At 40.4% G+C, this 27,703-nt stretch overlaps 1 protein-coding gene across 3 annotated transcripts; it reads right to left on the reverse strand.

Moving 5' to 3' along the window:
* Positions 1-1,161: 1,161 nt before the first annotated feature.
* gdf3 (growth differentiation factor 3) lies at positions 1,162-27,684 on the reverse strand. 3 transcript variants are annotated; one of them, XM_069889565.1, is made up of 2 exons: positions 27,300-27,684; positions 1,162-2,580 (listed from the first exon to the last, which is right to left on the reverse strand). In XM_069889565.1, exon 2 carries the CDS (start codon positions 2,570-2,572, stop codon positions 1,781-1,783), a length of 792 nt encoding a protein of 263 aa, XP_069745666.1. In that variant the 5' UTR covers positions 2,573-2,580; positions 27,300-27,684; the 3' UTR covers positions 1,162-1,780. The 3 variants fall into 3 exon arrangements, with proteins under 3 accessions (XP_069745666.1, XP_069745664.1, XP_069745663.1); XM_069889563.1 differs by lacking the exon at positions 27,300-27,684 and adding an exon at positions 9,666-9,798; XM_069889562.1 differs by lacking the exon at positions 27,300-27,684 and adding an exon at positions 3,086-3,276.
* Positions 27,685-27,703: the final 19 nt, after the last annotated feature.

Genomic DNA, 27,703 nt, shown 5'->3' on the forward strand with positions numbered 1-27,703 from the left:
TGGGAAGCCCTATCAAAAGTTTTTTCTCTTCTGAACTGGTTAAATGGAAATTGAGGAGAAACTGTGGGAAGAGGCTATTGAGAGAATTTGTTCTACCACCTCCTGTGCTTGCTTGGGACTCATTCAGTTAAAGTGCTACACAGGGTGCACTTTTCAAAATCCAGACTGTCAGCCATTTATCCTGAAATAGAGGACAAGTCCAATGGTGTAATGGCTCCCCTGGCGACTTAAGTCACATTTTATCAGTGCCCCAAAGTACAAAGGTTCTGGAGCGGAGTCTTCAGCACACTATCCAAAATATTTAAAGTCAATTTGCAGCCTTGCCTGTTGACTGCAATATTTGGAATCTCTAAATTCCCTGAAGGATGTGATAGCATTTATGTCCCTATTGGCCAAGCATCTAATCTGTTACACTGGAAATCTGACACGGGTCCTTCTATTACACAATGGATTAAGGATATCAGTTTCTTTATTAAATTAGAGAAAATCAAATATACATTAAGAGGGTCCACCAGAAAATTTTTCCATAAATGGCAACCCTTTATGAATTTTTTTCTCTGAATTACGAGTGCTTATGGATTAAAAGACTAACCATGAAGTGGTTTTACCAGTACATTCGTTAATATACCAATGATACTGTCAGCAAAAGTGATTACGTGGTCAGGGTGTGTATCTGAAGGTGAATGTGAGCATTTGTCTAAAATGTTTAAAAACAAAGAAAATAGGAGCAGAAAGTACATCTGCATAATGTGAACAAAGTTGGTTTTGATACTCAATAAATACATTCTGAAAAAATTTCAGACCAAGCGAAAAGACATTTTCTCAAAGCAACATGAATCAGGGACCCTAATTAAGTAAAAAAAAACAGAAAAACTGGAGCTGTTCACCATGGAAGCCAGGAGATTTGATTAAAGCGTAATGTCTTCATATAGTGTAAACAAGCCGAATTGTTTCTGCCAACAAAGGTCAGTAATCAGAGGACACAGATTTAAAGGTTACTGTCAGAAAAAGCTAGATGGAAGTAAAGCAAAAAGTTACTGGAGTAAATTAATATGAAATGGAATGCACAGAATTAAATAATGCTCAAAGCCAATTCAATAACAATTTTTAGAAAGGGCAATTAATACTTGAAAGGGAAAAAAAAACTACAGAATGGTGAATAATTACTTTTATTTCAAACAACTTACAAATTGCTAGTCAATCTCCTTCCGTGCTACACATGTCCTTAAATTCATGGGAAGTCACAGGAGGCAAGCTCAATCCAGGCCCGCACCACAGATACCAAAGCAAAAATCATTTGGTGCTGGATATCCGAAATTAAAAGGAAACATCCAAGGAATTTTCCGCATGCACATTGGCACCAATTCTGTTAATGTGTTCACTGGACTGTTCATTCATTTAGTTCATTATGCAGAAGAAATGTGATGAAAAATACATGGTCCAAGTGAAGCTCTGATTATAATTAGCGTTTTACATCAAATTCTTTCAAATTGCAATGAATGACAAGAGAACAGGTTTGACTGGACTGGATGACTGCAGGATACTCTTAATTTGCTGCACAAGTTACAACTCAGGTGGATTGAAAATTCAACTCACAAACCTATCCTATTAACTGGAAAATATTCTCGATTTAAAATCTTTATTTGGTTTTACACCAACCACACAAAACAAAACGCATTAAAGGTAGACATTTAGTGCAGGAGAAAGGTACCATTTAAACATTGCTAAAGGCAGCCAAAATCAATTAGAAATTAAATGCATCTTCATCTGAGAAAATATCCTACCTGCAACCACACTCATCCACCACCATATCGTCATAATGCCGCAAAACTACATTCTCGTTATTATCATAGTAGAGCATGGAAATAGGGGAGAGCTTAATGGGGACACAGCAGGGTTGGGGAGTGTGCCCGGGGTCAGTGGAATGCACCAGTGTTTGTAGAATGGCATGGTTAGTCCCATTCAGGCTCTCACTCAGTGGGTACGGACACTCTCCGTGGCAATAGTTCGCCATGTAGCCCTGAGGGGCAATAATCCAATGCTGCCAACCCACATCCTTGAACTGGATGTGGAGCCTCCTACGTTTGCAGACGCGGCTGAACGCGGGGGGCAGCTGAAAGGAGCTCCTCTTCCTTCTGGACGCTTTGCATTTCTCCCTGTTCAGGGTCACTACCAACAAGGAGATGTGAAGATCCTGGGCCAACTTGCTGCAAGCTGTGCTAGGCTCCTGGTGACTTTCCATTGAGGAGCTGCCCACCTCTAGGAGTGCCCCCTGGTTGTTGGGCTGGTGTCTCCATGCCCTGGAGATCTGAGTGAGGTTAAAGTAGAGGGAGCTGTGCACAGCTTGGAAGGACTGTGAAGCAACTAGTTCTTGCCTGGAGTTGGGGGTCACTCCCAACTTCCAGATGGACAAGGTGAAGACTGTTGCAGCACCAGGGACTGGGTAGAGGTTGCCATGAATGGAGAGTTCCAGCTGAGCCAGTGTTAGCTCTTCCATTTCTTCCAGCACCGACAGGTTGAAGTAGAGCTGCTTCTGCATACAAGGCCAAGGAGATGATTGCAACCCAGGCATTAGTTCACCTAACAAAACAGAATATCAGAGTGCTACCATCAGAACATGCAGATGGGACACATCACCACTGCCTGGGCTCCCACAGTCCAAACCCCCACCTCAGGGTCACTGCCTCAGGTCAGAAGTATCCCTAATTCTGATAATCGAACCCAGGACATCAGGGCCACACCCTATTCAGTCCCTAGTAGATTAGGGTGCCAGTTCAATCCCATCCTCCCAGAAACAAGACCCATGCCTGCGCATGTGCGCGCGCGCGCACACACACACACACACACACACACACACACACACACACACACACACACACACACACACCCCTACTCCCCACCCAGAATTGGGACTCCTGGAATCAGGACTCCTGACAACCCCACACACAAACCCATGGAAATGGGTTCCTGGCAACCCACATACAGACTCCTGTAAATGGGGATCCTGGTGACCCCGATTACCCACAACTGTGCATCTGCAGTAGACAACACTCGCAGTCACCCCATGTTGGTAACGGGTTCTTACCCAGATTGGGGAGATGGCGAAGGGTGTCACCTTCCACCCCCAGCTCATCCATCCTGCACACATCCTCTGCAGGATCACTCTGGCCAAGAGGTGTGGATCTCTTCTGGAACATCCTCCAGAGTCGAGCTGGCACCGGTCTGGGATCAGAAGGCTGGGGCCTGCTCATTAGGCCTAAACCTTTTAAAAAGGCCTTTTCCTGATCCTGGACCTCCTGTCGCTCAGCCAGGCAGAGGAGGCAAAACAAAATCACAGCTAAACAGGTTAGGAGGGAACCCAGAGCCATCCTTGAATCCGGCACAAAGCACACAATAGACAGTGTGCTCCTAAACCCAAATCCAGGTTCAGTCTAAGATCAGCTTCAACAAACCCTCTCTCTCTAATTAGCATTTCAATAGAGAATGCTGGGAGCAGCCCCACATTCTAGGGAGGGGTGATTGGCTTGGGAAGCAAGAAACCTCTTTTCCTGTGACAAATGGTTCTGAACATTGAAATCTAAATCAGCTTCCATCAATCTCCACCTGCTGAGTGTATTTAATTGCACTTCAAAGATGAGATTTGCAATTGAAAGGCCTTATCTTTCTTGAGATGGGCTGTTGATGGTTAATGCATTTAGAACTTAAGTTCCTTAACACCTCAATATGCCATAAATCACTGAATACAGAACTACAGGAATCAGTTATTCAGTCCTGTCAGTTTGTTCTACCTTTGAACATCATGACTGCTCTGTATTTTAATTCAAATCCCCTATCATGATCTATAGATCTTAATAATCTTGCCTAAGGGATGGCACAGTTAGCGTAGTGGTTAGTGCAATGCCTTTATGGTGCATCACCTTTACAGCACCAGCGATTGGGACATTGGGTCAAATCCCATGCTATCTATAAGGAGTTTGTACATCTCCCCGTGGCTGCATGGGTTTCCCCGGGGGTTCCGGTTTCCTCCCACCATTCAAAACATACCAGGGATACAAGTTAATTGGGTGTAACTTGGGTGGCATGGACTTGTGGGGTGAAATGGCCTGTTACCGTGCTGTATACAGAAATATTTTAAAAAATGATACGTCAGGGTTTTTTAAGAGAGTATTCCCAATTCTCGTTATTCTTTCTGTGATACATACCATCCCTGAACGTCTTGCTATAATTTAAAGGTAATGGGGACTTCCCCAGCATAATAACTCATTTTAATTTTAGCTAATTAAAGTTAATTAAACCTATTAACGGAGCCAGTGTGTTTTTTAAAAATGCTGCAACCATGAGGTTCGTGCCCAAATAATACTGCCTGTGCTGAGCAGCATACCACAAAGGGTTGCAGACTCCAGAGGAGCAGCAGACCAGTGCAGGGCACCAGAAGCAGGGAGAACACCCGTGATGAGAAGCATAGGAGACAACCCTACAGGGAAGGTGACCATGGCAGTGGACCAGTGAGGGGCTTTGCAGTTGAAGGCTACAGGCTGTTGAAGACTGACTAAAGGGAACCAGGTGTCGGAACCAAGATTCGAGAAGGTCCTGAGGGCAAGAAGGGCTCCTGAAAGCTTCCTGATCCTTTCAGAGGTTTGGATCTAGAGCTCAGGTTATTAATGGTTTGCTGATAGTCTGTGCGGCTGCAGGGTACTGGAAGCAAATCCATGGACACTTGGTAGAGAGAGTCTGAAGGGACTCTCTTTTTGCTTCTCTTTCTCCTATTGTTAGGGTCACCGGGCAATGCTCATGCTGATTCTTTGATTGCCCACAGCCGAGAAAAGTTGAAGTTTATCATGTATTATTATTAAGTGACAGTAAAAGGAACCTTTGAACATTTGAGTCTTTAATTTGTCAATCTTATGCACTTCAATTAAATCAATTTTTGCTCAAGGGAATGCAAGTCTTGTCAATGTAACCTGCCACCACTAAGAACACCATTAGGCACTTTCTTGCAGGGAAAACACCCATCTGTAACGGCAGAGATTCTTCGCCCTTATGCCTAAAGACTTACCTGTCTGAATGCACTGTGGCCGGCTCTGAGGCACTGATTCCAACCTTCTCAGGGAAGGATAATTGGCGGAGCACCACTGTAAGTGGCTGATTAGAGGCAGGCTGATGACACCGTCAGCCCGCGACGCGTCTCCCCACTCACCTTTCTCCCTCCATAATGCCCTCAAGGCATGGAAGGTTGGCAGGAGCCATCAGGCAGTGGGGGAATGGCAGGAGCCATCGGGGCAGTGGGAGCTGGTGGGGGCCATCGGAGCAGTGGGGGCTGTTGGGGCAGCTGAAGCCATCAGGGCAGCGGGAGCTGACAGGACAGCGTGGGCCAGCAGGGGTCATCAGGGGGCAGCTAATGCAGGCTGTGACAGTCTCACTGGGCCGCTTTGGCCTTCGGGGCTGCTCTCTATGGCTCAAAACGTAGCAGAGCAATGGTGTATTCCTTACCCATAATCCCCCATGCAGCTGGAACTGTTCTGGGAAACTCAGAGCAGTTCCAGCTACATGGGGGATTATGGGTAGGGAAGGCAGCTATTGCTCTGCCGCATATTTATGATGGGTGGCGCTAGGGTGCCAGTCGCCTTGTCTCCATTGGTCCCAGAGGGTGCTAGGAGATGCCTCTCAATATGAATGCGATGCTGGAGCAGCCTTTTAAAGCTGCTGTCTGAAAGGTAAGTATGTTTTCGATCTGCTCTTGAGGCTGGCCTGACATGAAATGGCCTACCATCAAGGACATCTACAGGGTACAATGCCATTGCAGAGAAGCCGCAAACATCAAGGATCCACACCACCCACCAACGCTCTATTCTCACTGCTACCATCAGGAAAGAGGTATAGGTGTCCCAACACTTGCACCACCAGGTGCAGGAACAGCTGCTACCCCTCCACCATCAGACTCCTCAACAATAAACTCAACTTGTGACTCCTAAGGACTCTTACTTTTGCACTTTGTTTTTTTTCCCTCTCTGTATTGCCCAGTTTGTTTACATTTCTTTATTTATTTACATATACCTTTTGGTACAATTTTTTTTGCATTACCAATAAGTGGTAATTCTGCCTTGCCTGCAGGGAAAAGAATCTCAGAGTTGTATGTTTTGACATGTATGAACTTTGACAATAAATCAGAAATCTGTATCTGAAATCTGCTCTTAGAATTTAAGTTACCTCTGACTTAATTCAGAGCTCCTGAATGTCCAGAAAGAAATAAAGAGCTTGATGCAGAGCTTTGTGGACCATAACATATAGAATCAGAATCTATTGTCATGAACATGTCGCGAAATTCATTGCTTAATATAGCCTATGATATTCTGAGTTTCTTGACATAAAGCAGAAAAAAATCTTTTAAATTTGCATACTTCTTTATAACAAAGGAGGCCATTTGGCCCACTATTCTGTGCCAGCCTGCAAAGCAATTGCATTCCTCACTAATTTTTCCTTCAACCTGTTCTCCTCCCATTTCCATCAATTCAACCCTTCACTTACCTACAAGGGGTAATTTACATTAACCAATTAACCCACGTCTTTGGGATGTGGGATGTGACAAGAGTACCCAGAAGGAAAACCCCCACTTTGGAGTTGTAACACAGTTGGGCCAACTATTTACTTCCTTTAGAGCAAACAACAATCAGCTGGAGGAACACAACAGATCGAGCAGTATCTAATATGGTATTTACACAGCTGCCGTGATAATTTCCTGTCAATAATTTTCACACTTACCTTCCAGAGTGGCTATTCACCCAGGAAGGACATTTACACTAAAATACCTGAGTCATGGTAATGTCGAAGGCTGGACGTGGGTCAATATTGACCATGACGTAAACCCTGTGTGCGGCATACAGCATTTCAGTGTTGACGTTGTCCTATTCATTTAGATCATAGTTGCAGACTGCCTGCAGTTCAGTTTAGAGTGCAGGCAGTCCGCAAAAAAGTCTAAGGCTGCTGCAGGGAAAATTTCAGAACAGAATGAGTCACTCGTTTCCATTGCGAACTTTTTACACAGCCTGCGTTGTGGGAATTTTGCGGCTGTATAAAATCCATCTAAGGGTGCTAATGCTTCATGACCCACTGAGTTCCTCAGGATCTTTTATGCTCCAGATTCCAGCATCTGCAGTCTCTTGTGTGCCTGTTTATCCTTTGGGCTTATCTATGAACCTTTGGTGATTACTGAAATTGGATTCCTTAACCATTCTGCTCCCCAGTAGTTGCTCTATTAAGAATGCAGTCTAATACAGCTTTTTTACGCACGTAGTTTGAATTGTGTTTCTGGCTTCCATTCCAGTTTCTGATGATTGTTTCTCTAAAGTTACAGGAATATACCAGGAAATACAAAGACTGAAGATGGTGGGATCTTGAAACAAAGAATTGCTGGAAGAACTCAGCAGGCCATGGTCAGTCAACAAACATTTTTGGTTGGGACCTTTTATTACAAAGGGTTCAGATCCAAAACATTGACGAAACATTTCTACCCATTGAAGCTTGTCTGACCTGTTGAGTTCCTCCAGCAATTCTTTGTTTGTACAGGAATACACATTTCAGTCTGTGGGACATAAAGCAACCACTGAGTTAAAATGGTATCAGGTCTAGCTGCAATTTTATCTGCAGAACACAGATGATTCCTTTCAGATGCAAACACTATTATCCTTTGAACTGCCACAATGTACCCAGCAGGTGAAAACTGGTGGAAAGGAACTGCAGGCATTCAGTCCCAGGCCATCCAAAGACCAGAATCCATTTGGCTGAGTAAAGGAAGCTCCCTTCCCCCATGGGAATGCCTAGAAGAGCTAATTGCAGACAGAGTGAGAGAGAGTGCTGAAATTTCCAGTATCACACACAAGTTGAGCCTGGATTCATAGAGTTTGTCATTATTCTTCTGTTCAGGGGACTACCTTCAGGAGCTATCACTTTTTGGTTAGCACAACATTGTTACAGTGCCAACAACCAGGGTAAAAATCTGGCACTATCTGTAAGGAGTTTGTACATTCTCCCACGCTGACACCAGGAGAACGTACAAACTCCTACAGACAGCACAGGATTCAAACCCCGGTCCTGATTGCTGCACTGTAACAGAGTTGTACTAACCACTATGTTAACCATGCCACCCTTATTTAGCTTCGGTGTAATATGTTTTTAAAAAGAAAAATAAAAATATACGCATGTATTAAATAAAAATAATATCTACCAATCTAGAAAATCTGCTAGTCCAGTATCATCAAAGCCCTGAGGGGGGGCCATTTAATCAGTTTTACAGTATATAATTTCCAATAAGGACAGGATTCATTTTGTCCTCACCTCCCACCCCACCATCCTCCGCATCTAACATATCCCCCTCTGCCATTTCCACCACAGATTTCCCTCCACCTTCCACAGGGACTGCCACCTCCATGACTCCCTCACCCACTCCTCCCTCCCCACCAATTGCCCCCTTAGCACCTACCCCTGTGACCACAGAATTTGCTCCATTTATACCCACACTACTCACTCACCACCATTCAGGGCCCCAAACAGCCCTTCCAAGTTAAGTAACATTTCACTTGTGAATCTGCAGGGATCATTTTCTGCATCCAGTGCTCCCGTTGTGGTCTCCTCTACGTCAGAGAGAGACTGGACACAGATTGGGAGATTGCTTCATTGAGCACCTCAGTTCTGTCCACTGCAATTGAGTGAATCTCCCAGTGGCCATCCATTTCAATTCCCTGCCATATCCCTTGCTGACATGTCTGTCTATGGTCTCATGCACTGCCAGAGTGTGACCACCTCCAAATTAGAGGAACAACATCTCATCTTCCTTCTGATCAACTAGATGGTATTAACATTGACTTAGCTGGTTTTCGTTAGAAACCCCCTCCCCATCTTTTTCCCTCTGTTTCCTGGCTCTGTCTCTATCACTTCCCTTTCCTCTGTCTCCTTTCACAGAGCCAACATCTATTCTCACTTTTCCTCTTATCATATCCAACTAACACCTTTTGTCTGTTGGTCCCTCTCCTATTCTTCCCCCATCTTTTAATTCAAATGACTTTTTTCACTCAATCACAGTGTCTACAGACTTTCATGTTTCACACCAAGTGAACAAGCGTTCAGAATCAGCATACATGGTGTATTCTCCCTCACAGTGTTAACATAAAATGAATGAGCAGAAACTCCACCAAACCATGAGCTTATGAAGGAGCTCAGCAGGTCACGCAGGATGAAGTTATCAGTAAATGTTTTAGGTAGGAAACTTTAATGAGTCTTGATGAAAGGTCCCCTCCTGAAACATTTCTACACATGGATCCTGCCTGACCCTTTGAGTTCCATCAGCAGCTCGTTGTTTACTCATGATACAGCATCTGCAATTTTTAGTTTCTCAGCAAAAACTCATTTCATTGAACAAGTGTATATTCTATGCAAAATGCTCCCTTTGGAAATAGTCTGTTTGAACATTGAACACTACAGCACAGAAACAGGCCCTTCAGCCCTTCTAGTTTGAGCAAGCAGCTCATTCTACACTCCCACCACTCTGTGAGAAGTTGTTCCCCCTAATGTTCCCTTTAAACTTTTCTCCTTTCACCCTTAACACATGCCCTCTATTTTTATCTCACCTAACCTTAAAGGAAAAAGCCTTCTTGCATTTACTCTATCTCTACCTTTCATATCAAAATTAGTTTCAGGTAACTTCTTGTTTGAAATGGAGGGAATACTTTTGAGTATTCGGAATGTGACCTACAACTTCCAGGTGACTTTAGTTCTCAAAGTTTTACACTAGTGTTCCTCTTACCTCATCTGTTGTAGACAGGGAAATTGTCATAATTACCCAAAAATTCCATTACAATTGTTTATGCTACCAGCAGAATCATCAAGGAGAACTAGACAGACCTTGGTCTTTCCCCATTTGGTAGTTCCTATGCACCATCCTCAAGGGCAAACACTTTAATCTTCCATCAAATACATATGGATTACACACCAGCTTTTAATTGAACCAATCCTGTCTTCCATTTCAGAGTTCTCAATTTCACCCTAAACAGTACCTTTCTGCATCTTTACTTGCAGAATTACAGGAAACTGATGCTATGTTTAATTAACTCTGCATGGAGTTTTCACATTAGAAATATAACAGAGTTTTGGAGTATCCTCAACTCTAAGTCTGAAGTAATTAATGGTCTTAAAAGATTAAAATTAATAAGGGCTAGTAGAGTTCAATATAAGTCAAAGATAGAAATCTAAATGAATGTTTATTGTCATACACACAAGTACAATGTACAGATGCACCAATTTTTTTACTTGCTGCAGTCAAACATGTACAGAAGACAAACTACTATACAAACTACAGTGTTACCACAATATGTCATGACAACATAGATAATAAATATACAAGGATGGATAAATATCACAGTTGCAGTTAGTGCAAGAAAAAAGTGGCATCTCAATAGTGCAATCAAATGTTTCGGTGCCCCCAGGTTAGTTTTTAATTAGAATAGGATGGGAAGGTTGAAGTGCCTGACAATAGTTGGATAAAAAAAACTCTTCTTGAACCTAGAGGTAAAACAAGAAAGTCTGCAGACTCCATGGTTGAAGTAAAAACACAACACTGGAGAAACTCAGCTGGTCAGACAGTGTATTTTATATAACAAAGATAAATAAACATAACCAACGTTTCAGGCTTGATCCCTTCATCAAGGTATGAAAAAATGTAGGCAGGCACCGAACACCTGAAATGGTTGGGGGAAGGGGCAGAGGGAGGAGCACATTTCCAAAGGCAGGAGGTAATAGGTTGATAAGGGAGGGATGCAAACCAGAAAACAGGGAGGAGGGATAGCTCTATAAGTGGAGAGGGGAAGGGGATGGAGAGCTGGAGGTAAAGGTAAAATAGGGAGAAGGGAGTGTAGGCTAGCAGAAACTAGGGAAGTCAATGTTATGCCATCCAGTTGGAGAGCGTCTAGATGAAAATTAAGTGTTTCTCCTCCAATTTATGGGTGGTCCTGGTGGGACAGTATATGTCAGCTTGAGAGTGGAGCATGGAATTGAATAATTGGCCATTGGGAGATCCTTGTCCCTGATGTGGTCAGAGTGAAGGTGTTCAGTGAAGCGATCTCCCAGTCTGTATCCAGTACAGAGAAGGCCACAGTGGGAGCAATGGATGAAGTAGCTAATTCCTGTGGATACTCAGTGGTGCTGATTCACTTGAAGGGACTGTTTGGGGCCCCGAATGGTAGTGAGGAAGAAGGTGTGGGTGCAGGTCTGACACTTCCTGTGGTCACAGGGGAAGGTGCCAAAAGGGCGATTGGGGGGGGGGGGAGAAATTAGTGAAAGAATCACAGAGGAAGCAGTCCCTACTTAAGGCAGTTATAGGAGGAGATAGGAAGATGTATCTGGTGTTGGGATCATGTTGTAGATGGCAGAAATTACAGAGGCTAATGTATTGGATACAGAGGATAGTAGGGTGGTAGTTGAGGACAAGGGAATTCCTGTGTTGGTAATGTCTGGGGGCAGAGTGGGCCCAGGGCAAATGAGTGAGAAATGGAGGCCATGGGGATAAGGGCTGAGTTGATGGTGGTGGAGGGGAAGCTGTGTTTGTGAAAGAAGGAGGACATTTCAGATGATCTGGACTGGAAGACCTCATCTTGGGAACAGATGCAGCAAAGATGGAGAAATTGTGAGAAAGGAATAGAATCCCTGCAGGGGACTGTGTGTGAAGTGTAGTCAAGATAGTTGTGGGAGTTAGTGAGTTTGTAAAGTATGTCAATGGAAATTTGTCTCCTGAAATAGAGACAGAGAAATCAAGAAAGGGGAGAGTGTTCCCGTAGATGGGCCAGGTGAATTTGAGATCGGGGTGGAAGTTGGCAGCAAAGTGAATGAAGTTGGCGAGCTCAACACAGGGTGCATGAGGCAACCTCAATGTAGTCATCAATATAGCGGAGAAAGAGTTGAGGGGCCTTGCCTGTGTAGCCTTGCAGCATCAGCATACATGGTGGCAAACAGGCAGGCATAGCTGGGTCCCATGTGGGTACCCATGGCTACTCCTTTGATTTGAAGAAAGTGGGATGAGTCAAAGGAGAAGTTAATGTGTTAGAACAAATTCGGCCAGGCAGAGTAGGGTGGTGGTGAAGGGTGACTGGCTAGGTCTCTTGTCAAGAAAGAAATGAAGAGCTTTGAGACCTTTCTGTATGGGAGAGGGACATGCATCTAATTCCCTGAACTTGACCACCTCATTTTCTCTATGGACATCCAATCCAATCCCTTTACACCTCCATCCCCAAGATCAATGCGATAAAATAGTTTATCTATTTTTACTGATGTTGAATGCTGGGACTCAGAATTAACTATAACACAAGGATGAATATCATCTGCCCAAATCTTTGGATTCTCTTACATCTTCACGAGACTAGGCAAGTCTTGGCTTAAAAACTCACCAGAAAATTGTCACCTTCAGTAAACACTCCTTCATTACTACTTTGAGGCACCAAGCTACATTTTTGTGATTGTGTATGCCATTGGCCTTGAATCTGAATCTTCTGCTCCAAAGGCAAGCAGGCCAGGAGTCCTACTGAGTATAGTATTGGTCTTCCTGTTTGTTATGTTGTAAACAGTTCAGGGAAAGTTGACTGATTGATACCTGGAATTAGCATGTTATCTTACAAGGTTGAACCAACAATGTTCCCTCTAATTTTTAATAGTCAGTGTGTGCAAATATGTTGTGGAAGTTTTTTTCCAGTGACAAAATTATGTGCACACTGAATGATTGTACAAATGTAAACTTGAAATTGTTTCAAAATCATTTTGTCACATCCTATCTCTCATGGATGTATTGGCATGTTTTAATAGAATACAATAGGAGTGCATTCTATGAAGTAACATATTTAGTTAAGATTTTATTCTATACTTTGAACTACTTTGTTCAGTTTGTTGTTCCATTAAATAAAACATCAATGAGTTTTTCTGATTGTTATGTGATGTAATGTCTAAATAAATTAATAGCAATAACACCCATAGATTATTATTATTAATAAAGTTGCTGGAAATGGTTAAATCAAAACTCATTTAATTACAAATCTAGCTAACAAACTATCCAGATGCTTAATGTGAAAATATTCACACATAGCACAGTTTAGATCGGTCTACAAAATATTTATAAAACTGCACAGAATAACATACATATTTAAGTCACTCAGTTATTTTTTTCTCTCTCCTGTCTTTGGAACTTATCCTTTCTTTGTAAACTCTATCTAGACTAATAGAACTTCCATCCATTCGTTCACCTGAACTTAACATGCGTAGCATTCCTGTAAAGATACGGATGGGTTTTGTTGCCTGAGCTTTAATACACTGTCCAAATATAATATACTTGCCAAATGACGCTGCAAAAAGTCAAGTTTTCAAATATCGTCCCATTTCTTTCCACTAGCAAATTCTCCAGCAACTGTCCCATCTCAACAATACAAACAGATAACTCCAGTTTCAGAATCGTACATAAATATTTCTCGTGGCTGAACATTCATGACCTCAAGCTTTAGGTGTAGCAGTTTCTACTATTTTGTTAAGCCATTCAACTTTAAACAAACTTGCAGTTCTTTTGCACTTCACACTCTTCGCTTCTTTTCAATTCAACATAGTGAATCAATATTTTTTTCAATAAAAACTCAGTAAGCTATCTACAGAATTTGAAACAGATCTTTGTAAACTTTAAGATATGAACACTGTCCGCCAAACATGGCTGTAGCCATGCTGCCACCGAACAAATTGGAACAGGAAAGGTGAGGTGATGTAAATTAGTGATGTGCAATGTGGTATTTAAAAAACCAACTAACTAGTCAACAAACAGTTAGCTAAGAGATTATTTTCAGTAAGTAGAATTATTAATTGCTGTTATTTTAGGTAACTAACCTTTTGTGCACACATTCATTACTTTTGTGCACTAGTGCGAAACATCGGTGCGCGTGCACATGCACATAGAGGGATGGATAACCTAGGTTAGGTTAGCAGAACAGAAAGGTGACTTGGATGAGGGGCTATGGCAGGGTGGATTTGTCCTCTCAAGGGAAAATCTGCAACTCAGCAGCAGTTTTCAAAAAGGAGGTGTTTTCATACAGGACAGAGAAGCTTTATTTTGAGGGCTGCATCTTTAAAATTCTCTTTCTCAAAAGGCTGGTGGAAGCAGAGTTTTTGAATAATATGAAGAAGTAAGATAAGCAAGAGGCTAAAAGGTTACTCCATGGATAGAACTGCAGAGCTGAGGTTACAATTGGATCAGCCTCGATCTTAGTAAATGGCAAAAGTGACTTGAAGGGCTGAGTTGCTCATTTTTCCTCTCAATGTGTATACTTGCATAGTGGAGTAGACCTGGTATTCTAAACAGAAATGATTAGCAAATAATTCTGACTGTGAACTTCATCGCCTTTGCTAAATTCAGTGAACATTTTATGAAAATATTGTCAGCAGAAGGACTGTCAACAGTTCAAGATGACAACACAAATCAGCTTGAGAAAGGCAACAAATGCTAATCTGGGCATAAATGTGTTTTTTTTTTGCTCAGATCAGTTTTGTAAAAAATCCTATCCTTCATTGAGCACCCAGCTTTCCAATCTTTTCAAAAGGGAGTCCTCCCTGACCTGGACACATTCAGGTGCCCATTGCATTCATTTTTCTCAATATAAGTTAATGTGAGAGACCAAGATCTGTCAATTATCCAATTTCTAAAGTCCCTTTTCTCACCCATTACCAATGTTCAAAAGTCAATTAGATCCCTCCCTGTGTAAATGCGGGAACAAATGCAATGTCATAGACTGTAGACTGGATTTCTTTTTAAAAATGCAAGCCTACTTTTAAAGGAACTATATTAAAGCAACTCCATACAGGTATACCCTACTTTACAAAAACTAAGAAACTTTTTGTAAGCCAAAATGGCTTACTATTGGAGGGTATTTTCATAAAATCAAAAACTCATTCAAATCCTTTCATAAAACAAACACGGCTTTCTTCTTAAAAGTGAATTTTTGTAATTTGAGTATTCGTAAAGCGGGGTATACTTGTACAGCCAATTGCAAAAGGTAGCTTCTCAGATAAGAAAAGGAAAGTTATCGAGATTTCAGATTTTGCAATTTCCTGAACTGCAACAACTCAGAATTTGTCCATATTTCCATTTACAATGGTGAAAACATGTTAGTGAAAAATGACTGCAATTAAATAGCAAAGCACAGAAGAATTCTTTAATCTTAGTATTTTAAGGAAACACCAACATATTTGCATATTATTTCAAAGGGGATCTAGAGGGCTTGGTAAAATATTCAAGCTGTGAACTCCAAAGGGACTCTCTAGTGATAAAGATAGCAAGCTTTTGCAATATCTATGAAATTATGAAAATAATTGCATCCAAAACCTCCTGATGGCCACAAAATAGACCTTTACTCATCTCTTTTGAATTCCCCAAATTTCACAGAAAAATAATACAGCCGAAAAAAGTCCACAAGAAATCATTCATTCTCATTCTTTCTTTTACCAAATGAATATCACAAACAAATATTATTCTACCACTTTTTTATGACGTGACATAATCTTGGCTAAACATGGGGAAATCTGTAGTTATTTTCAAATGACAGTAAACATTTAATTTGAAAACAGCTGATAAAGCAGGCCTGGTATATGTCTTCGCGATGAGAGTGTCCAACTGGCAGATTTCTGTTTGGTATGAAATTTTTTCCCTGTAATCTCCAGACATGAAGCACAATTACTGTAGTCAGAGGGCACAAAGATTAAACCTTCAGTTCCTCAATTAACTGAATAAGGAATCAAGTACTGTATACTAGAGGATGAGGTTTTTCCTTTTAGCTTCAAGGTTCAATGTTCCTTTCATTATCATGTAATAATACAAAAAATGTAATATGGACAATATACATCAACTTTTGCCTGCCATAAAGGGAAACAAAGAGTCGCCCTTAGCGTTGCCAGCACCCCAATAATCAGAGGGTGAAAGCAGCCTACTCAATTACAATGTCAATGGCATATCACACAGTTGAAGCTTAACTAAAAACATTGACACATACTGTAAGTTCCTGTAAATACATTTCATTCCATGTAACTTTTATTTATCATTCCTGTCTCCTCCAGGTCAAGAGCTAACCATGCAAAAAGAAGTGCCAATTTAGCACGCTGGTCAATTGATTACAATAATTTTTAAAAATTAATTATATGTTTGACAATAACCTGCAATGATAGATTTACACCACTTGCTGTTTGTGAACCATGGGTCCTCTATCGGCATCACCTACGGCTCCTAGAACGCTTCCATCAGCGCTGTCTCCGCTCCATCCTCAACATTCGTTGGAATGACTTCATCACCAACATCGAAGTACTCGAGCTGGCAGAGTCCGCAAGCATCGAATCCACGCTGCTGAAGACCCAACTGCGCTAGGTGGGTCATGTCTCCAGAATGGAGGACCATCGCCTTCCCAAGATCGTGTTCTAGGGCGAGCTCTCCACTGGCCACCGAGACAGAGGTGCACCAAAGAAGAGGTACAAGGACTGCTTAAAGAAATCTCTTGGTGCCTGCCACATTGACCACCGCCAGTGGGCTGATAGCGCCTCCAACCGTGCATCTTGGCGCCTCACAGTTCGGCGGGCAGCAACCTCCTTGGAAGAAGACCGCAGAGCTCACCTCACTGACAAAAGACAAAGGAGGAAAAACCCAACACCCAACCCCAACCCACCAATTTTTCCTTGCAACCGCTGCAACCGTGCCTGCCTGTCCCGCATCAGACTTGTCAGTCACCAACGAGCCTGCAGCAGACGTGGACATACCCCTCCATAAATCTTCGTCCGCGAAGCCAAGCCAAAGATGAAAGAATGGTCCGGGATCGTGAAAAGTGCTCTGATAGGGTGCTGGATGACTTTTGTTTGACTTAACTGAAATCAGAAGATTTACCAGTACCTCACTGTCATTTCTCTTCTTACAGTTCAGAATGCATCACCTAAATATGCTTGATAGAATGAGAAAGGTGTGGCTATAAGCAGAATTTCAGATTATTAAGGTTTACATCACAGAGATTATAATGGATGTTTTTCATCCCCAAGCCCTGCAACATCAAACCAGCATTTCCATCGAAGGCAAAGAACACATCCCATGCTTTTAAAAGAGTACTATTTATGTACTGTACTTCAAAGCTACAATCAAATGGAAAAAGATAATAATAACCCTTGGAAAATGTTAAGTCATTGCAATTAATGTCTCAGGATGCTTTTAGTTTGATCTTGCAATATCCTTTAGGCACAACTCTTATGTATTATAAACTTTAATCTTAGAAGCAACTGCTGGTCGACGATACATTTTCTGGGGATCACGCTTGTAAATTAAGTGTCGTCTTATGTAGAACCTCAGGGATCTTGGGGTGACTAAAGAGGCCAATGTCAGACTCCACTCTGGGTAAAGGAGAAGTTGCTTGATGGAGTAGGTAGGCAAGGGAGTAGTTTAGGAGGAATGTACTCTTTCTGCCAAAATACAAACAGACAAATTGGACATAGTGATGAACAAAAATTTTGTGAAACTGGAAACACACAGGTGACAAGAGATGCTGGAATCTGAAGCCAAACAAAATCTGCTAGAACTTAGTAGGTCAGGTAGCATTCATGGAAGGCATAGACAGTCAACATTTTGGGCCATTAACCTTCATCAGCAATAGCAAGAAAGAGAGCAGCCAGAATAAAAAAGGGTTCAGGGGAGTTGGGGGGGGGGGGGTTACAGGGAGGAGCACAAGCTGGTAGGAGATAGGGGGAAATGGATGAGGGGAAATGTTAGGAAAAAGAGGTAGATGCACTCTGATTGGATGACAATACATCATGGAATGAAGGGATGGAGAGCTAAACAGAGGATGGTGTGGGTGAAGGGCAGTCGAGAGGCGTGGGGGGGGGAATAACAAGATCAGAAGATAAAGGAACAGAAGTAGGCCATTTGGCCCATCAAGTCTGAAAAGAAAATTAAAGGAAGAGGAGGAGGAATGGGGCGAGAGATCAGGGAAAACAAGGTAACCAAGTTTACTAATTTGCAATGAAACACAAAAGCCTGCATTTGCTGTGATTGTAGTAAAAACACTGAAATGCTGGAGGAACTCAGCATCTTGGCATCTTGAAGAAGAACTCAGGTCGGAGGAGTCACGTGATGGAGTAGTGGCCGGTCAGGGAATTCCAGCCCTCTCCGGAAAAGTTAAAAAAAAAACGCACAAAACACAAAGGTACAAGATTAAAATTTAAAACAAAGGTGAGAAGAAAATGGCAATGAAGAGAGAAAAGTTGAAAACAACGGGAAGAAGAGAAGAAAGAACATCAGAAGAAGAAGGTGAAGGCCTTACCTGTCCGAGGAGGCCCGCCGCGGAGAGAGAAGCCCGCTCCCTCAGGTCAGTGGAAGTTCCGGGCTCGGGACTACAAAAATGGCTTGCAGAGACGAGTAAAAGTGCGCAACTGCGCATGAAAAAAAACACACTGACGGGAGGGGGGAACAGCTGCGGAGTCGATCTCCACAGCTGAGAGAGACACCTGCAACACAGCAGCAGGTGCAGAACACAGAAAATAACGACAACAAGAAAGAAGAGGGTAAAAAGAAAACAAGGAAACAACAGATGGTCAACCCAGAGGAAGAAGAAGAAGAAGAACAGAAAGAAATGGAAGAAGAAGAGAAAGGCAAGACAATGGATATATCTTTTTTTAAAGAATATATGGAATCAGTGAAAGAATGGCAATTACAAGAATTTAATGAGATAAAAAGAAGAATTAAGAATGCAGAAGAAAAAATGAATAAAATAGAAATGGTCATATCAGAGATAGGAAAATGAGTGGATAACTTGGAAAAACGAGAAATAATCGTAGAAATGGAAGTAGAGGACTTAAAAGAGAAATTAGAAGAATCTAATAAAAAAGTTAAAGAGGCACATGAGCTGTTAGCTCAGAAGATAGATATAATGGAAAACTATAATAGAAGAAATAATATAAAGATAGTGGGCCTTAAGGAAGATGAAGAAGGCAAGAATATGAGAGAATTTATAAAAGATTGGATCCCCAGGGTCCTAGGAAGCCCAGAATTACAGGAAGAAATGGAAATAGAGAGGGCACATAGAACATTAGCCACGAAACCACAACCGCACCAAAAACCAAGATCCATTTTAGTAAAATTTTTAAAATATACAACAAGAGAAAATATATTGGAGAAAGCAATGAAGAAAATAAGAGAAGACAAAAAGCCACTGGAATACAAAGGTCAAAAAATTTTTTTCTATACAGACATAAGTTTTGAACTCCTGAAGAAGAGGAAGGAGTTCAATACAGCAAAAACGATCTTATGGAAAAAAGGATATAAATTTATGTTAAAGTACCCAGCGGTACTTAAAATAGTTATTCCAGGGCAACAAAACAGACTATTTTCGGATCCAGAGGAAGCACGAAAATTTGCAGAACAACTACAAAACAAGCAGAGAGATGAAGACATGTAATGAGAGTAAAAATGACCACGAACTATATGTATGTGTGTATATGGGTATATATATATATATATATATGTAGATGTGTATGTATATGTGTGTATACATGAATGTATCTGTATTTAGAGGAAAATATATAGAATATAGATAAGAATTAATAAGGGAATGAAAGGGAATAGAGGGAATAAGGAGGGAATTAAAAGAGTGACCTTTGTTACATATGAAAATTGAAATCTTTTCCGGGGGGGGCTGGGTGGGGAGGAGTTACGGTCACTGCAAAATCAGTTGACGTTTGAGAGTGAATTCGCAAATCCAAATGGAGAGGGGAGATGTGGTTGCCCGACAAGGGATAAAGGGCAACTCAGGAGGGGAAGGGGAGAATGGGGTTAAAGAAGTTTTAAATAGGAGAATAAGGAAAATATTTGATGTTTTAGAAATGTTGTCTTATAAAGTGTTCAAAACAAGAAAGCAGAAATGGATAAGAAGGAAAGGTGATGATGGAGAAACGTAAAGGGAAGATAAACAAAATATGAAATGGCTACGTTGAACTATATGACTTTAAATATTAACGGAATACATAACCAAATCAAAAGGAAGAAACTGCTAAATTTACTGAAAAAAGAAAATTTGATATAGCATTTGTGCAAGAAACACATTTAACTGAATTGGAGCACAAGAAATTAAAGAGAGATTGGGTAGGACATGTAACAGCAGCGTCGTATAATTCAAAAGCAAGAGGAGTAGCTATATTAATCAGTAAAAATGTACCAATTAAAATAGAAGACGAAATAATAGATCCAGCAGGGAGATATGTAATGATAAAATGTCAGATATATTTGGAGTTTTGGAATCTACTCAATGTATATTCACCTAACGAAGAAGATCAAAAGTTTATGCAAGATATATTTTTGAAGATAGCAGATACGCAAGGGAACATATTAATAGGAGGGGATTTCAACCTGAATTTGGATTCAAATATGGATAAAACTGGGAAAAAAATTAACAGAAAGAACAAAGTAACCAAATTTATAATTAAATCGATGGAAGAAATGCAACTTTTGGATATATGGAGGAAACAACACCCAAAGGAAAAGGAATATTCATATTATTCAGGTAGACATAAAATATACTCAAGAATTGACCTATTTCTGTTATCAGCTCGTATGCTAGATAGAGTAAGAAAAACAGAATATAAAGCTAGAATATTATCGGACCATTCACCCTTGATATTGACAACAGAGTTAGAGGACATCCCTCCATGAATGTATAGATGGAGATTAAACTCCATGCTACTAAAAAGGCAGGATTTTAGAGAATTCATTGAAAGGCAAATTAAAATGTACTTTGAAATAAATACGGAATCAGTGAAAGATAAGTTTATACTATGGGATGCAATGAAAGCGTTCATTAGAGGGCAAATAATAAGTTATGTAACCAAGATGAAGAAGGACTACAATCAGGAAACAGAGCAGTTGGAAAGGGAAATAGTAAATATAGAAAAAGAATTAGCAATGAAGGAAGACACAACTAAAAGAAGAGAATTGGCAGATAAAAAAATAAAATATGAAACACTACAAACATATAAGGTGGAGAAGAACATAATGAAGACAAAACAGAAATATTATGAACTAGGGGAAAAAACGCACAAAATTCTAGCATGGCAGCTTAAGACAGAACAAGCTAAGAAAATGGTATTGGCATCAAGGAAAAAAGACAAACAAATCACATATAATCCAAAGGAGATCAATGAAAACTTTAGAGAATTCTATAAACAATTATACCAAACTGAAAACGAAGGGAAAGAAGGCAAAATAGATGAATTTTTAACTAAAATTGAACTAACAAAATTACAAATAGAGGAACAAAATAAATTAACAGAACCATTTGAAATAGTAGAAATACAAGAGATAATAAAAAAACTACCAAATAATAAAACACCAGGAGAGGATGGATTCCCAATAGAATTCTATAAAACATTTAAAGATTTATTTATTCCTCCACTCCTGGAAGTAATCAACCAGATTGACAAAACACAAAGCTTACCAGATTCATGCAAAACAGCAATAATTACAGTAATACCAAAGACAGGGAAAGATCCACTCGCATCAGCGTCATATAGACCAATATCATTACTTAACACAGATTATAAGATAATAGCTAAACTATTAGCAAACAGATTAGCAGATTATGTACCTAAAATGGTAAATCTAGACCAAACTGGATTTATTAAAAAAAAGACGCACAACAGACAATATTTGTAAATTTATTAACTTAATTCATGCAGTAGAAGGGAGTAAAGCGCCAACAGTAGCAGTTGCTTTAGACACAGAGAAGGCCTTTGACAGAGTAGAATGGAATTATTTATTCAAAGTATTGCAAAAATTCAGTTTACCAGAGAAGTATATTAATTGGATTAAAGCATTATATAAGGGGCCATTGGCAAAAGTGACCGTAAATGGATATATATCAAAGCAATTTAACTTAAGCAGATCAACAAGGCAGGGATGCCCACTATCACCCTTATTGTTCGCGTTAGCTATAGAACCACTAGCAGAATTGATAAGAACAAAAAATAATATAAAAGGGATAAAAATAAAAGACAAGGAATATAAAATCAGTTTATTTGCAGATGATGTTATAGTATACTTAACAGAACCAGAACTATCAATAAAAGAATTACATAAGAAATTGAAGGAATATGGAGAAGCGTCGGGTTACAAGATTAACGTAAATAAAAGTGAACCAATGCCAATAAATAATGCTGATTTCTCAAAATTTAAGAAGGAATCACCATTCAGATGGCAAATGCAAGCAATAAGATACCTAGGTATACAAATAAATAAAAATCTTGGCCATCTATATAAACTCAATTATTATCCACTAATGAAAAAATTACAGGGCGATTTAGAGCATTGGAAAGATTTACCATTAACACTAATAGGAAGGATAAACTGTATTAAAATGAACATTTTCCCAAGGATATTATACCTATTTCAGGCATTGCCAATACACTTAACAGAGAAATTCTTCAAGGAGTTAAAGAAAATAATAAGGAAATTTTTATGGAAAGGGGGGAAACCGAGGATAGCACTAGATAAATTAACAGAATGGTATAAACAAGGAGGCTTACAACTGCCAAACTTTAAAAATTATTATAGAGCCGCACAATTAAGATACCTATCAGATTTTTACCAAACAAGGGAAAAGCCAGATTGGACTAGATTAGAACTAGATAAAATAGGGGAAAAGATACCTGAACACATATTATATAAATGGGATGAAAAATTGGTACAACGTAGGAGTTCTCCAGTATTACATCATCTGCTCAATATTTGGAAGAAGATTCATGTAGAAAGGAATAAAACAAATTATCAATTACCAAAACTAATAATGACGCAAAATCAGTTACTCCCTTTTACAATAGATAACCTTTCCTTTAGAGAATGGGAGAAAAAAGGGATCAAAAGAATAGAAAATTGTTTTTCAGGAAATAGATTATTATCCTTTGAACAATTGAAAGATAAATACAATATAACTCAAGATACAGTGCTGGCACATTACCAATTGAGATCCTACTTGAAGGACAAATTAGGAAGCAGTCTGAGGTTACCAGAGGGAAGTAACTTTGAATATGTGATTACAGATACAATGATAATCAAAAGATTTATAACAAATATGTATATTAAACTGCAAGAAAAGGAGAATGAGGAAACAAATGGTAAAACTAAACAAAAATGGGAACAAGATTTAAATATAAAGATAAAAAAGGAAACATGGGAGAAGTTATGTTCTGGAATGATGAGAAATACAATAAATACGAGGTTACGTATGATACAATATAACTGGATACACAGGCTATACATTACACCTCAAAAGTTAAATAAATGGGACCCAACAGTATCCGACAGATGTTTTCATTGTAAAAAAGAAATGGGAACAACAATTCATACAATCTGGACATGTGAGAAAGTAGAAAAATTTTGGGAAGATCTAAACCAGATATTAAATAAAATTACAGAAAACAATATACCAAAAAACCCAGAGATCTTCCTCCTAAGTAACATAAAAAACAAAGAATTTGGAATTGATTTGGAGTATGCACAAAAAAGATTTGTTAAGATAGCTCTAGCCGTAGCAAAAAAATGTATTATGTCAACCTGGAAATTGGAAGATAATTTGAGAATACAACAATGGTATGTCGAAATGAATAAATGTATTCCATTAGAAAAAATAACATATAGTTTAAGAAATAATATTGAAATATTTGAACAAATATGGGAGCCATACATGAAACACAATAGAGAAAACCTACCGGAGACATTTACCACCTAAATTAACGAAAGGAGAAGGAAATGAAAAGAATTGACTCAGTGGAATTTCTTGTTTATTTTTATTGAATGACAACATTGTTTGACTGGTTTAATGTATCTTAGATTTTGTACTTTAAATGGATGGGGGGAGGTAGGGAGGGTGGGATGGGAGGAGGGAGGGGAGGGAGAAAATGACACTGTATATATTTGAAAAGGAAAATGTATGTATCATTGTCAATGTGGTTTATGGTGTGAAAAATAAAAAAAATTTAAAAAAAAAGAACTCAGGTCCAAAATGCTGGTTATATATCTTTACTTCCTATGGATGCTGCAAAACCTGCTGAGTTCCTCCAGAATCTCTATGCTTTTACTTCTTCTAATTTGCTTATGGCCTTAATTTAGGAGTACAGTAAGCCATGGACAGATATGTCAGTACGGGAATGGGAATGGAATTGAAGTAGCTGACCACTAGGACATCCTTGCTAATGCAGAGGATGGAGCAGAGGTGTTCATCAAAGCAATCTCCCAATCTGCATCAGGTCTCCCCAATGTAGAGGATCTGCTGCACTGAAAGCAACAAATGACCTCTATAGTTTGCAGGTGAACTGTTGTCTCACTTAAAAGGACTGTTTGGGCCCTGAATGATGGTGAAGTAGGACGTGTAGATGTAAGTATAGTACTCAGTGCAGTCACAGGACAACTGCCGGGGGACAATTAATGGGAGGGATTTTGGGATGCCAAAAAAACACTACGGAATATCCAGCCTTTGACCTACTTTAATGGGAAAATTCAATTAAGTTTCTGATCACTGAAAACCTCAATGCTTATGGTAGAGTGTTTTACAGTAGTAATAATGTTGAAAATCAGGAGGTAGTATTTCAGATCGAAATGGGGCTTGAAATCTGGGGCAAATAACTGAATAAAAAAAACAAATTAGTGGCAAATTCAGCATATTGGCATAAATATGCTAATAGAACCTGGTCAATTTATAACAGAATACCATCTCATTTTACTGAAGTCGCACACCAAGAGGTGACAGCAGAAACAATCCCTGCTGAGCAATCATGAGAAAACCTCTTGCCTGTGACTTTATACAAACTAGCTGTACTTGGAGCAATACACAAAGAAAGTGCTGGATTAACTCAGCAGGTCAGAAAGTATCAGTGGAAAGTAAATAGCTAGTCGATGTTTAAGGCCAAAAACCATTCATCAGGAATAGCAAGAACTAGGAAAATGCCTAAAAAAGGGGGTTAAGGGGTGGGGGAGCAGTGGCTGCCAGGTGATAGACCCCAAGCCTGAGCCACCAGCATAAATATAGGCAAGATGATTGACATAAATGCAGAGAAGATGACAAGGTATTCTTGGCACTGAAAGAGCTCATTGAAGAAGAAAGCAACACTGGAAATTATTGAAAGTTTAACAATGATAAAGGCTATATAACTTGAGGATTGAACAATTACTGCCATACTGCCCACCTACCTTGCACGCTCAAATTTTATCACTATGGCCTCTTATTCCACACCTTTTGTTGAAATACAATGACATCTAGTGGGTAGTAATAAATATAGTTCAACTCACAACAGCAGAAGATTTAAATTTTTATTTTTATGGACAAGACGTGGACAAGATGAAGGAAATTATCGTGGACTCCAGGAGGACCAGTAATGACCACCCTCCACTGCACATCAACAACTCTGTAGTAGAGAGAGTTGAGAGCACCAGGTTCCTTGGAGTTCCCTTAACTTGTGACCTATCATGGGCACTCAATTTCTCCTCATTTGTAAGGAAGGTACAACAGCAACTGCATTTCCTGAGAAGTTTGAAGAGGGCAAGGCTACCGGCCACCATTACATCAACCTTCTTCAAGTGCTCTAATGAGAGCATCCTGTCCAGCTGCATCACAGTGCGGTACGGTTCCTGCAGAGATATGGATCAGAAGTCAATCCACAGAACCATGAGTGGCAGAGTGGATCACTGGAGTCTCCCTCCCCACAGGGGTATCAAAGCCAGCACTATCAGCCTTAGGAACAGCTTCTTCCCATGGGCAGCAAGAATGCTGAATAACCAAATGAACTGCTCACACTAACCATCTGAGACACTCATATTCGCGAAACAAAATCTATTTATTTATTTATTTGTATATATGAATACTTGTCCTGCGTATGTATTGTTTGTCTGTATGTGTGTTATGTCTGGTTGCGACTCTTGTGTTGCACCGAGGATCATTGAGATTTTTTTTCTCTTGATGCTGTGGCCTCCTTCTTGAACCACTCCAGACATTTTGGAAAAAATGTTCCAACAGGGCTGTTGAGTTGGGAACATCATGATTTATCCCCTCCAAAGATGAAGTAATACTGAAGCTGCCCTTTGTTTCCTGAAATATACCAGTCTATGTTCATAAGAAACACCTTACAAGAATAATTGGGCTGTGAACAACTTTGAGGCGTCTGAGTTTAGTGTCAACATCAAAGCTAAATGGGCCATTCAGTTTGACTCTTTTTAAACACTTTAACAAAGTAGCATCAACAGAAACAATCTCATTTGTCTCCAATGCTCCAGTGCCTTCCACCCTCTCTTTCCACTCTCAGTCCTGATGCAGGGTCTCAACCCAAAGCAGAGCCAACCCCTTTCCCTCCATGGATCCTGTTTGACCAGCAATTTGTTTCACTCCCCCCCCCCACCCCTGCCAGGCAGCTTGTTTGTTATGCATACACTGATAAATTTTTACAATTAAGTATGATCTTGTAACTCCTGCCGCAAACTTCAACTTCTCCTTCTGACTACCAACTGAGACTGTATCACATTGCTAATGGTTTTGATAAATCAATTCATCCTTAACTGGTCTTCTTGTGCCTTGCCCTTTCCAGGAAAACACCATTTCTCTTTATTCCTGCATGTGGTGGAGCACTTGCACCTTTTTCCAGCGCTGCAATTTTCAAAGAATTCCAAAGGATATTGAGACCTAGGCCTCAATAGTCCACCATGTAATTGGATCCCGAATTTCCTCACCTCCAGACCCCAATCAGTGAGGTCTGTTATGAACATCTCCTCCACGATCTCCATCAGTACCAGAGCACCACAGGGCTGCATTCATAGCCCCCTGCTGTATTCGCTTTACACCTACGACTGTGTGGCTCAGTTCGACAATAACACCATCTACAAATTTGCTGATGATCCCCCGCAGAAATGGGTGGTGTAAAAAGGGGCAACGTCAGCATATGGGAGGTTGAAAACTTTGCTTAATGGTGGACTAACAAAACCTCACACTCAAATGTTACCAAAACCACGGGGAGCTGATTGTAGAGTTTAGGAGGGGGAAACCAGAGGTGTACATGCCCTGCTGCCATCGGAGAAGAGGTATAGGCACCACAAGTCTCACCCCACCAGGTTCAGAAACAGTTGGTACCCTTCCACCATGAGTCTCTTAAACAACAGACTCAATCAGAGCCTCTTACTTTGCACATTATTTTTGAATATTTATTTTCTGTATATTTACATTTCTTTCTTTACTTACCTTTCTCTCTTTTGTACACATATCTTTTGTTGAGTACAGTTTTTTTGTACTACCTCCAAGTAGAAATTCTGCCGGCCACACAGGAAAAAGGAACCTCAGGGTTGTATGTGATGTCATGTATGTACCCTGACAATAAATCTGAACGTCGTGTCACCCACACCAAACCCATTCTGGCTTCAAGCCTCCCCTTGCACCTCTTCCTTTTCACCCCAGCTGTCCCTCCTGTGGCAGCAGCGGTCCACCAGCCACGGGACACTCTCCCCATCCGGCGCCTGCTGATCCTCCTCAAATCTGAGCCTGAGTCTTCCAATTCAGGAGCGGAGGGACCAACTCCAGGGACTCGTTTCAGCAACTGTCAAGCTCACTCGCTCCCTTCCGCGAGGCACGAAGCCAGCAGATGATTG

The sequence above is a fragment of the Narcine bancroftii genome, chromosome 7, assembly GCF_036971445.1.
Source record: "Narcine bancroftii isolate sNarBan1 chromosome 7, sNarBan1.hap1, whole genome shotgun sequence".
Taxonomy (NCBI): domain Eukaryota; kingdom Metazoa; phylum Chordata; class Chondrichthyes; order Torpediniformes; family Narcinidae; genus Narcine; species Narcine bancroftii.

Excerpts from the sequence above, each read along its gene's own strand:
- gdf3 (XM_069889562.1), bottom strand. The coding sequence starts at position 3,251 with ATGAGCAGGCCCCAGCCTTCTGATCCCAGACCGGTGCCAGCTCGACTC. Across the intron at positions 2,581-3,085 it reads TCGCCATCTCCCCAATCTGG|GTGAACTAATGCCTGGGTTG; the intron begins GTAAGAACCCGT and ends CTGTTTTGTTAG.